This window comes from Erythrolamprus reginae, chromosome 7 (assembly GCF_031021105.1).
Source record: "Erythrolamprus reginae isolate rEryReg1 chromosome 7, rEryReg1.hap1, whole genome shotgun sequence".
NCBI lineage: Eukaryota > Metazoa > Chordata > Lepidosauria > Squamata > Dipsadidae > Erythrolamprus > Erythrolamprus reginae.
Window position 1 is genome coordinate 8282774 of NC_091956.1, and position 12273 is coordinate 8295046.

Below are 12273 nucleotides of genomic sequence, written 5' to 3' on the forward strand. Positions count from 1 at the left end.
AGGAAAAGCAAGTAGGATGCTTGGCTGCATAGCTAGAGGTATAACAAGCAGGAAAAGGGAGATCATGATCCCCTTATATAGAGTGCTGGTGAGACCACATTTGGAGTACTGTGTTCAGTTCTGGAGACCTCACCTACAAAAAGATATTGACAAAATTGAACGGGTCCAAAGATGGGCTACAAGAATGGTGGAAGGTCTTAAGCATAAAACGTATCAGGAAAGACTTCATGAACTCAATCTGTATAGTCTGGAGGACAGAAGGGAAAGGGGGGACATGATCGAAACATTTAAATACGTTAAAGGGTTAAATAAGGTTCAGGAGGTAAGTGTTTTTAATAGGAAAGTGAACACAAGAACAAGAGTACACAATCTGAAGTTAGTTGGGGGAATGATCAAAGGCAACATGAGAAAATATTATTTCACTGAAAGAGTAGTAGATCCTTGGAACAAACTTCCAGCAGACGTGGTTGGTAAATCCACAGTAACTGAATTTAAACATGCCTGGGATAAACAGATATCCATTGTAAGATAAAATACAGGAAATAGTATAAGGGCAGACTAGATGGACCATGAGGTCTTTTTCTGCCGTCAGTCTTCTATGTTTCTATGTTTCTATGTATATATGTACTTGGAGGTGTGAAACGCTGATTTGAAATTGAAGTTATTTTGCCTGTTCTTCATCCTTTCAGGCTCTCCAGGAAACGAAATTAATAACCCAGCCAGCCATCTAGAAAACATGTTAGAGAGTCTTTCTAAGTATGAGAGTTCAAGCCAGGTGGTTAAGGACCAGGATGCTGGAAACAAGGCCGCGGAAGCCCCTACGAAGAAAGGAAACGATGAATCGGAGAGTGATTTTGAATCCGACCCCCCTTCTCCAAAGAGTAGCGAGGAAGAGGAGGAGCAAGAGGACGAAGAAGTCTTGCAGGGCGAGACTGGAGACTTCATTGACGACAACGACACGGAGCCGGAGAACTTAGGCCAGCATCCCCTTCTCATGGATTCGGAAGAAGATGCAGAAGAGGACGACAAACACAGCTCTGACTCTGACTGTCACCACTTCGGGCCCGCGGAAGAGGTGCCTCGCGGCAAATACAGAGAAGCGCCTGGCAATATAGAAAGCAGAGAGGCGATTCTCCCCTGCCCTTCGCTGACGGAGTTCCCGGGTTCCAGCTTGAGCCCCAAACAAGAATTCGACGTCTTTGGAGCGGTCCCGTTCTTCGTTCTGCCGCCCCAGGAACAAAAGGACGCTTCTTCCCACGCCGCCCACCCGAAACAAGACCAGGACGACTTCGATGTCTTCACGAAAGCCCCCTTCAGCAGAAGGATATCTCAGCAAGACGATTCGGCCGCGGGCGCGGAAACTCAAACGTCTCCCATTTCCCCCCGAAGCGTGGACGTCTTTGGCTGCATCCCGTTCCAGCCCGTTTCCACCCAAACGCACGGCGAAGCCAGAGAGGATCTGTTCGGGCTCGTCCCGTTTGAGGAGATCACCGGGAGCCAGCAGCTACACAAGGCGAGGCAGCAACAACGCAACCTGCAGAAGCTCTCTTCTCGTCAAAGGCGCATTAAGCAAGAGGGGTCGAAGAGCAACGGGAAGCGCCATCACGGAACCCCCAGCAGCACCAAGAAGACCCTGAAGCCCAGTTACCGGACGCCGGAGAGAGCCCGGAGACACAAAAAAGCCGGCCGCCGAGATTCCCAAAGCAGCAACGAGTTCCTGACCATTTCCGATTCCAAGGAAAATATAAGTATTAGCCTGTCGGATAGCAAGGACAGAGTCAATCCCCTGCAGGGCGACGAAAACCCCCTGGATCCCTTTGGAGCCAAGCCGTTCCCTCCTGCCGAGGGGCTACGTCTCCCCCAACACCAAGGATTGGCCGATAACCGCGGGGATCACAACACGGCAGTGCCTGGGAGGCCCCGGCAGAGCTCCTTACTTGGCAGCATTCATTCCGGCGACGGTGTGAAACTAACGGATGATTTCGGAGCAGTTCCTTTCACCGAACTTGTGCCAAGCGTGAAGTCTCAACAAAGCCAGCAGCAACAGGCGGTAGAGTTAGATCCATTTGGGGCAGCTCCGTTTCCTTCGAAACCGTAGACTTTTTTTCTTAGGAACATCTGAATTTTTATTTTTATTTTTTTTTAAAAGAATTTAATACGCCACTCCAATCATTGAGAAGCAAATGTTTCTTTGTTTTCGTTTTTAAACACACTTATTTCTCTCCTGTGGCTCGATGGGGTTTTGACGGCTGTGATGTTAAAAGACACAAGATCGGGATGAGAAAGGTTTGAATAGAAAAAAATCTTTCCAAAAGTTAGATCTGAAGATATCTATCACTGAAGATATCGACTAGAATATTCAGAATTTGTATCCATTGCAGAGTGCAATTAAACTTGAATTAATGGAAGCATCGGACTGGGTTGAACGAATGAAATGGAGACTTGTCCGTCAAAAATCAAGGGGAAAAAACAGCCAGGTTTATTGAAAACTGCTTCATTGTACCTGTTCTAAAGTTGTGGGTTTTTTTAAAAAGAAAAACATTCTCTTAATTAACATCTCTAAAAGCCAGAGCTTGCGGTCTTGATACTGGCTCCTAAACTTACACGAAGAACCTAAATCTTTCTCTCTCTATCTGCCTGAACTGTGCTTCTCCACAGTAAGTGCCATTAATATAAAACAGGGATCGTTGTAATTCTTAGGATTTCAAGAACTTAGTTGGGGATGTTGGAAGTAGGAACCGAATGAGGAAGTAGCAGCACTAACAGTTAGCTTCCTGCAGCACTTTGAAGATTGACATTTCCAGAAGAGAGCGTGGTTTATCTGCATACCAAGATGGAGAAAAACAGCCAGAAAATTGTAGCAAATCCAGACCTATAAAGAGTTTAAATCAAGGGTTTATCACCCCATGTCTGTTCGCTATACTGGGGTTTTCTATTTCATATAAACTGCTATGTACCCCACAAGGTTTTTAATCTTCTCACCTAATTTTTGAATGCTTTCTGTATCGACACGATTGTACTTTTCTAAGACTTTCTACAAAAAAAAACACCAATCAGTTTCCAACAAAAGGAGGTTTATAATCGAAGGCTTAAAAAACGACGCTACTTTGAGTCTCTTACCATTACCGCGTAGTAAAACCAGCCATGCCTTAACAGCCAGGACCCACGTCCTGATTATAAATTTACCTCTGAGCCAATTGGTGCCCTTGAGACACAGATTGTAACCCTTGCAGAACTTCGGTGAGTAGACAAGTACATTTTGGGACCTTCGGTCTGAGCAAAGGAACGCCCAAGGTCTTCATTCGCTGTCGGTCATTCTAGAGCAGCCGTTGTTTTGTTCGAAAGAGCCATTGGATGTCCTGCAGTTCCTTTCCGGTTTCATGAAAATGGGTGTCCTCGAAGTGGACATAGTAAAACGTTTTTGTCACAAAGAATAGCCGGGATCCAGAGATCATGGCAGGATCTGTTTGGAGTGTGTGTGTGAAATGCTAAATGTCTAGCACAGGGGTGTCAAAGTCAATTTCATTGAGGGCCGTGTCAGGGTTGTGTTTGGTAACCCTTTGGGGGGGGGCTAGGGTGAGGAGTGGGCACCTCGATGACACTTATACCGAGTGCTCCATTTGGAGGCCGGAGTGTTTTGCCGGTGGAAACACACTCCCAAACTCCGTTTTGGACTCCGACGGCCTCCTGCAAGCTTATGCCAGCGAAAACGTAGGTCGGGAGGGCTACAGGTAGCTCTCCCAGGTGTCAGCATCTCAATAAATATCCGAGAAACAAATTAGAGTCCAAACCTTGGCATTCCTATTTATTTATTCAACTCCTGTGTTGCCCAATCCCGAAGGGCTCAGGGCGGCTTACAAAAGCGGTACAAATACAATAAGAATAAATACAAGACAGTAAAAGAAGTTGAATAGTTAACTGAGGTTAAAACATAATAACATGGGGCTACCTTTGAAAAGTGTTTGGAAACTTCAGATTGTGCAGAATGCAGCTGCGAGAGCAATCATGTTACACCAACACTCCGCAGTCTGCATTGGTTGCCGATCAATTTCCAGTCACAATTCAAAGTGTTGGTTATGACCTATAAAGCCCCTCATGGCATCGGACCAGAATATCTCCGGGATCGCCTTCTGCCGCACGAATCCCAGCGACCGGTTAGGTCCCACAGAGTTGGCCTTCTCTGGGTCCCGTCAACTAAGCAATGTCGTTTGGCGGGACCCAGGAGAAGAGCCTTATCTGTGGCAGCCCCGACCCTCTGGAACCAGCTCCCCCCAGATATCAGAGTTGCCCCCACCCTCCTTGCCTTTCGCAAGCTCCTTAAAACCCACCTCTGTCATCAGGCATGGGGGAATTGAAATTTCCCTTCCCCCTAGGCTTATAGAATTTATACATGGTATGCTTGTATGTATGAGTGGTTTTTTAAATTGGGGTTTTTTAGATTGTTTTTAATATTAGATTTGTTTACATTGTCTTTTTATATTGTTGTTAGCCGCCCCGAGTCTTCGGAGAGGGGCGGCATACAAATCTAATAAATAAATAAATAAAATAAAATTAAAAAACCCATAAAATGTTATTAGAAAAAAGAAAAACACACTCATATACATACACACCATTCTTAGAGTTGGCCATCGAGCTGTGAATTTATGGCCCCCAGCCCTGTCGGCAAAGCCAGGTCTTCATAGCTTTGCGAAAGGCCAGCAGGGTGGGAGCAGTACGGATATCAGGGGGGAAGTTGGTCCCATAGAGCCAGGGCAGCCACAGAGAAGGCCCTGCCAACCTTCATTGCTTAGTTGACAGGACCCAGAGGAGGCCAACTCTGTGAGCTCTTATTGGTCTCTGGGAGGTATGCGGCAGGAGACAGTCCTGTAAATAGTCTGGCCCTGGGCCATTTAAGGCTTTATAGGTAATAACCAACACCTTCGATTGTGCCCGGAGACTAATAGGAAGCCAGTGCAGCTCGCGGCGCAAAGGTGTTATGTGCCATAACAGCTCTCGTGGCTGCATTCTGGACTATTTGCAGTCTCCGAACATTTTTCAAGGGTAGCCCCATGTAGAGCGCATTGCAATAATCAAGACAGGTGGTGATGAGGGCTTGAGTGAGTGTGCGGAGAGCCTCCTGGTCCAAGTAGGGCCACAACTGGTGTACCAGGCGAACCTGGGCAAAGGTCCCCCTGGCCACAGCCAAAATGTGATGATCAAAACTCAGCCGTGGGTCCAGGAGGACACTTAAGTTGCGGACCCTATCCGAAGGGGACAATATCTCCCCTCCCCCCAGAGCAATGGACGGACAAATCAAAAAGTCCTTAGGAGGGAAAGCTCACAGCCGCTTGTCAGGGTTGAGTCTGAACCTGTTGGCCCCCATCCAGACCCTCACAGCTTCCAGGCACTGGCACATCACATCCACCGCTTCACTGAATTGGCAATTTATTATCAGAGCCATGTAGGATACAAACTTTTCCTACAGTTCTCCAGCCAGGTTAAGGTCCATCCCTCGTCCCCACATCCACAAGTTCATCACACCAAGCTCCATTTTCATTGGCAGAGGCACAGTGGGATGGTCCTCTGTTTCCGCGGCAACCCCGCGGGCCAGATCTAATCACCCCGCGGGCTGGATCCAGCTCCCAGGCCTTAAATTTGACACCCCTGGTCTAACAGAATGCTCGCGTGACAAGGAACAATCCATCCTTAAAAAGTGAGAAGTTTCAGTAACCATTTTTCTCATTAAACGAATGAACGTTGACATCTCAGGATCCTTGCAAAGACATTCACGCATATATGAATTTGAACTGTAGAAGCTACGTGACCTTAACTATAGCTGGGTCTGGGTACTATTTACTATAGTTCAAATATCATTGGGGGGGGGGGATTTCCAAGGGGGAAGCATTGAATAAATTTCCTTAAAGGATACCAATAAATTTCCTTAAAGAATACCAAATTTCCTTAAAGGATACCAAGTAGTTGGGTTTTTGCCATCCAGTTACTGTAGTTGGGTTTTTGCCATCCAGTTACTGTATTAAAAACGTGAAGAAAATAGAGTAACTTTTGGATAATTTGCATACATCATAAATCGGAAGATAGAAGAGGTTTAGGACCTTCTAACCCAGTGGTTCTCAACCTTTCTAATGCCGTGAACCCATAATACAGTTCCTCATGTTGTGGTGACCCCCAATCATACGTCCAGCGCCAATTCTCCCAACAGAGCTTTAAGCTGATTGGCAGGAAGGTCAGAGGGACTGTAAATATCCGATTGGTCAGATTGTAAAAATATGTTCCAAGGCGCCAGAATGAAAGCTTTGGTTTCTAACACCATCGGAAATTTGCCTTTTCCCATGGCCTTAGGCGACCCCTGTGAAATGGTTGTTCGACCCCTAAAGGGGTCCCGACCCCCAAGTTGAGAACCACTGCTCTAACCTTATTTCAAAGTTTTGAAATATGTAGCTTTTTAATCATTCTTAGAAGATATACAGTGATACCTCGTCTTACAAACGCCTCATCATAAAAACTTTTCGAGATACAAACCCAGGGTTTAAGATTTTTTTGCCTCTTCTTACAAACTATTTTCACCTTACAAACCCACCGCCGCCGCTGGGATGCCCCACTTCTGGACTCCCGTTGCCAGCGAAGCCCTCGTTTTTGCACTGCTGGGATTCCCCTGAGGCTCCCCTCCATGGGAAACCCCACCTTTGGTCTTCCGCTGCCAGCGAAACACTCGTTTTTGCGATGCTGGGATTCCCCTGCAGCATCGCAAAAACTCAGAAGTCCGGAGGTGGGGTTTCCCATGGAGGGGAGCCTCAGGGGAATCCCAGCAGTGCAAAAACGGGCGCTTCGGCTGGCAAAAGGGTTGAATTTTGGGCTTGCACGCATTAATCGCTTTTCCATTGATTCCTATGGGAAACATTGTTTCGTCTTACAAACTTTTCACCTTAAGAACCTCATCCCGGAACCAATTAAGTTTGTAAGACAAGGTATCACTGTAATTTCAAGTTCTTGGTAAATGTGCTTCTAGAAACAAAGTCCGCCTCTTGGCATGTCCCTCCACAATTAGATGTCTGTCTTATTACACTAAATATTGTGTAAAGATCAGTTAAAAATCAGCTGTGCATGTGCCTCAGAAGGCCTGTTCCTTTATTTTTGTGCCAAAGCCATAATGGTGTGTTGTAAAATAATTCTCTTTTCAAAGGCCGCTTCCACAATGGCAGCTTTCCGAGCAAGAAGGGTTATGAACTGTCCAAAATCAAGTCATTAAGGACCTGCTAATGAAATGTACCTTATTTGGCTTTCATAGTGGAAAGTTTTCTGTGTAGGAGATATGTCCATATGGGTTGGAGTCCCAGAATGAACGGACAACTGATTTTATTTATAGTTTCTCATTTCATTTGAAAAGGTGTACATACTTCAGGTGGTGTAAAAGGAATGCAATAATTTGGATTCCTCACCCCAAAGTGAGCCACCGCTTACTAAAATTAATGGAGACAAAAAATAAATTGCAGCTAATCCACCTACAGTGATGCCTCATCTTACAAACTTAATTGGTTCCGGGACGAGGTTCTTAAGGTGAAAAGTTTGTAAGACGAAACAGTGTTTCCCATAGGAATCAATGGAAAAGCGATTAATGCGTGCAAGCCCAAAATTCACCCCTTTTGCCAGCCGAAGCGCCCGTTTTTGCACTGCTGGGATTCCCCTGTGGCTCCCCTCCATGGGAAACCCCACCTCCGGACTTCTGTGTTTTTGCGATGCTGCAGGGGAATCCCAGCATCACAAAAATGGGCGCTTTGCTGGCAACGGAAGTCCAGAGGTGGGGTTTCCCAGCAAAGGGAGCATCAGTGAAATCGCAGCATCGCAAAAACACCAAAGTCCTCGAAACCCCACCCCTGGACCTCTTTGTTTTTGCGATGCTGCGATTTCACTGAGGCTCCCCTTGCTGGGAAACCCCACCTCCGGACTTCCGTTGCCAGCGAAGTGCCCGTTTAAACGGGTGCTTCGCTGGCAATGGAAGTCCGGAGGTGGGGCATCCCAGCGGCGCTGGTGGATTTGTAAGGTGAAAATAGTTTGTAAGAAGAGGCAAAAAAAATCTTAAACCCCGGGTTTGTATCTCGAAAAGTTTGTATGACGAGGCGTTTGTAAGACGAGGTATCATTGTAATTAGTTTGGTAACATATCCCCCTCTCCCTGACTTCTGAATGTTCTCTCTGTGATTATACCTGACATCTGATTTTTTTTAAAAAAAATACCTCTATCCAAACCCTTTTCATCAGAAAATCTGTAACTTGTTTCCAGTAAGCAGTTAAGAAGATGATGATGTATGTGCCACGAGAAAAGACATTTAAAGTAATCGGTACAAAAAGGACGTAACTCTATTTGCATCTGTTTGTATATTTCTCAGATAATTCTTCCCAAATCTGATCTGTGCTTAAAAAAAACCCGCATAATGTTATCTTGGCCATTGTGTCTGGTTGCTAGGATAGATTTTTCATTGGACAACACTTGGGTACACCTACCGACATGGTTCCAGCTATATAATTGGTAGATAAGGATGAAGATACGATATGAAAGATATGCAGAGCTCTGCAGGATTGGGACTGAGGATAAACCCTGTGTAATTCATGGCCGTTCCTTTGTTTCATCAACATTTTTTTTTTTTTTGCTTTTGAGTAAGATCTTTAATCTTCCAGCTTTTTGCACCTTTGATCAATCAGACTTTAAAAAGAACCTGGTTTCCTAGTTTATTGTAAATGAGATTCATACACTGATTTTTTGTCTTTGAACTGGGTGAGCTACTGGCAGTTCCCACAAAGTTGATTTCTACTTAATCGCTTTGCCAAGTTAAGTTTAATCATTGAATTCTGTGCTTCACTGAGAAAGCTGTTTTATTTTCTTTTGGGGGGCTGGTTGGGGTAGCCTTGCTCGCTTGATGGGTGTGTTTCTCCATGTATCTGAAGTTCGTTCTTTCATCCAATAGTAAGAAGATTGAAAGGTATTGATTCTGAACCGGAGATGGTTATCAGGCCTTCGTTTTCATGAAATGTTTAGATCTTCTCATTATCATGTAGGGGCAGATATCTTCAAATTTGGCAACTTTAAGACTTTAAGAACTTCTGGGAGTTGAAGTCCACAAGTCTTGAAAGTAGCCAAGTTTGAAGACCCCTAGTACAGTGATACCTCGTCTTACAAACGCCTCGTCATACAAACTTTTCAAGATACAAACCCAGGGTTTAAGATTTTTTTGCCTCTTCTTACAAACTATTTTCACCTTACAAACCCAATGGTGCCACTGGGAGGCCCCGCCTCCGGACTTCCGTTGCCAGCGAAGCATCTGTTTTTGCGCTGCTGGGATTCCCCCATGGGAAACCCCACCTCTGGAATTCTGTGTTTTTGCGATGCTGCAGGGGAATTCCAGCAGGGGATCCCAGCATCACAAAAGTGAGTGCTTCACTGGCAACGGAAGTCCGGAGGTGGGGTTTCCCAGCGAGGGGAGCCTCAGTGAAATTGCAGCATCGCAAAAACACAGAGGTCGGAGGTGGGGTTTCGAGGACTTCAGTGTTTTTGCAATGCTGCGATTTCACTGATGCGCCCTTCACTGGGAAACCCCACCTCTAGACTTCCGTTGCCAGCGAAGCACCCATTTTTGCGCTGCCGGGATTCCCCTGCAGCATCACAAAAACACAGGAGTTTGGAGGTGGGGTTATCCTTGGAGGGGAGCCTCAGGGGAATCCCAGCAGTGCAAAAACAGGTGCTTTGGCTGGCAAAAGGGGTGAATTTTGGGCTTGCACGCATTAATCGCTTTTCCATTGATTCCAATGGGAAACATTGTTTCGTCTTACAAACTTTTCACCTTAAGAACCTCATCCCGGAACCAATTAAGTTTGTAAGACAAGGTATCACTGTATAGGGAAATCTGAGCTTTCCTTTTATTAATCAGTTGCGTACTTCATCTTGGGGCCTATGTAAGCTTTCGGCTGGTAAAAATACGGTACAGTTTATATTTAATTTGAAAATACAATTTCTATCTGTGAGGTCGAAGATAGAAATCACGGTGCTTCAGGGGGAAATATCACTATGCCCCCACATGGACTGCATTTGTTACCTGAATGTGTTCAAAAGATACAACTTTCCAGCTTTGCAATTGAGATCGAATCTCTCGCCACAAATCTTGTAGATTGAAGTATCGATTCGGGGCGACTTCCCTGGTGTGTTCTACCCAGACATTATCCCCTGCAGCAGTGAAATTCAGTAGCAAAACACCCTTGTGACAGGGCTGCCCAAAAGTCCTCCGTTTTCTCCTAATGATAAGGAAAAATAAAGAATAAAACCTACTGTGAGAATAAAAGGAGATAGCTACTACTGTGAGAATAGCAATTAGAGTTTATCGGAATATTTTTTTATTATATGATAGTGTATTTTTATAGAGAGATGTATATAAAGCATACACGCGCACACGTCCTGTAGTCTCTTGGGAGTCTGTGGTTTAAATGATATAGCATTGCAGTCACAATCATTTTCACGGCATTGGGGGGAAAGCAGCGAAATGGAGCCAAAAGCTGCTAAAAGAGTTAACAAGAAAATGCAAAAAACATTGTCTGTCTGATTATTTTTCTAGAGCGCTTGGAAGAGAATATCGTAAACGGTTGCCTAGATTAGTTTCTGGGAGAAGAACATCACTTAAGAATAAAACAATATTACATTCTAATTGCTGGCAAACAGCGTTCAAGTGCACTTTTCCAAAACTACACTTCCATTTTAATATTTTTTTTAATTAGACTTGAAATTTCTAAGCGTCGCGTGCGATATGTGTGCATGTATGTGTATGGGTAACCACTAATACAGACCTTTTTGTGCAAAAATGATGTACATAAAACAACGTCCAGTTGTTAATCAGCTATCATGTTTCTGTAACACCAACCACTGTGTGAATTTGCAACGGGGCTGGGGTGTTACGAGTACAACGTGCCATTCCAGTACTGTTAGGAAGACTTTTCCAGTGTGTAAGATCTCATTTACATCTCCTTGAACTTAAATCTTGTTCCATCCAATGCCAGCTGTTATAATAAAAGTCTTATTGTACCATTTGCAAAGGAAGTATGTTGACTGAGATGTGTTAATAACACCCGAGCGAAATTTCAAAGTTATCTAGTTTATTTGAAAAGAGTGTTTCTTTTTCATACATTGTGGGGGGAAAAAAAACCCAAAACCCAAACAACCAGATACCTGCAATGTGTTTTTAAATCCCAGCTGGGCAAATTTAAAAAGATCAGGAGTCATAACTCATCCTGCCCCTTTTGAGCTCTTGAAGAATGTAGAAATTGCCATTTTGTACATATCCATCAAACACATAGTGAGTTCATTCAACGGCTTTTACAATGATTCCTATGGGAAAAATTGCTTCTTACAAACCTTTCTACTTAAGAACCTGGTCACGGAACGAATTAAGTTCTTAAGTAGAGGTACCACTGTATTTAAGATTTTCTTTAATGTGCTTTTGAGCATGCAGAGTAATAGTAGGAGATCCCAGGTTTACAGCCCTGCCTTTTCTTATGATGGATTTTTCAACCTCCTTACCCAATTATTTTTTACATGCAACACACCGAATCATACGTTTTGGCAAACCATTTATTGAAGTACTATTTACACAACACGTACAGCGCAGCCTCATAAAATTGCCTTTATACTTGAGTGCAAACAATTTCAATGACTTTCGTAGGCAGTTAAAAATCTCAGGTGACGAAGCAGCGATGCAACGACAAAAGCCTTTTGTAGTTAACTCTGAATGTACAGTGAAAGGTTCCTCCAGATTTCTCTGTAACGGTTGTCCCAGGCCAGAGGAATAAATCTGAAACAAAGCTGTAGCTTATTAAACTTATTAAACAGTTTATGCTTTGTAGTCTGTCCGTTTTTTTTTAAAAAAAATTTCATAACAACCAGGGCACTCATCGTTTTAGATCAGTGGTTCCCAACAGGCCCACACCCCACAGTGGGACAATTTGATTTTTAATCACGGAAAACTCAACAATGAGCTATTAGCTGAATTCTCAAAAGCCTGCTAATTGTTCTTATATATGAGGGTCGCCCAGAAAGTAATGCACTGTATCGCCTACAGTAATGGTACAAAATGCTAAACTTTAGATATACCGGTACATTATTTCAGTGATTTTCAACCTTTTTTGAGCCGCGGCACATTTTTTACATTTACGAAACCCTGGGGCACATTGAGTTGGCGGAGGGGGGGGGGGGGCGCTAAAAAAAGTTTGGACAAAAAATTCTCTCTCTCTTCCTCCC

At 44.2% G+C, this 12273-nt stretch overlaps 1 protein-coding gene across 3 annotated transcripts in view; it reads left to right on the forward strand.

Moving 5' to 3' along the window:
- Positions 1 to 3790, forward strand: part of BMP2K (BMP2 inducible kinase) — a 78964-nt gene extending 75174 nt beyond the window's left edge. For all 3 annotated transcript variants that reach the window (XM_070756929.1, XM_070756927.1, XM_070756930.1), the window contains one exon: positions 690 to 3790. In XM_070756929.1, coding sequence (XP_070613030.1) covers positions 690 to 2098 — 1409 coding nt within the window. In that variant the 3' untranslated portion in view covers positions 2099 to 3790. The remainder of the gene's footprint in view (positions 1 to 689) is intronic.
- Positions 3791 to 12273: the final 8483 nt, after the last annotated feature.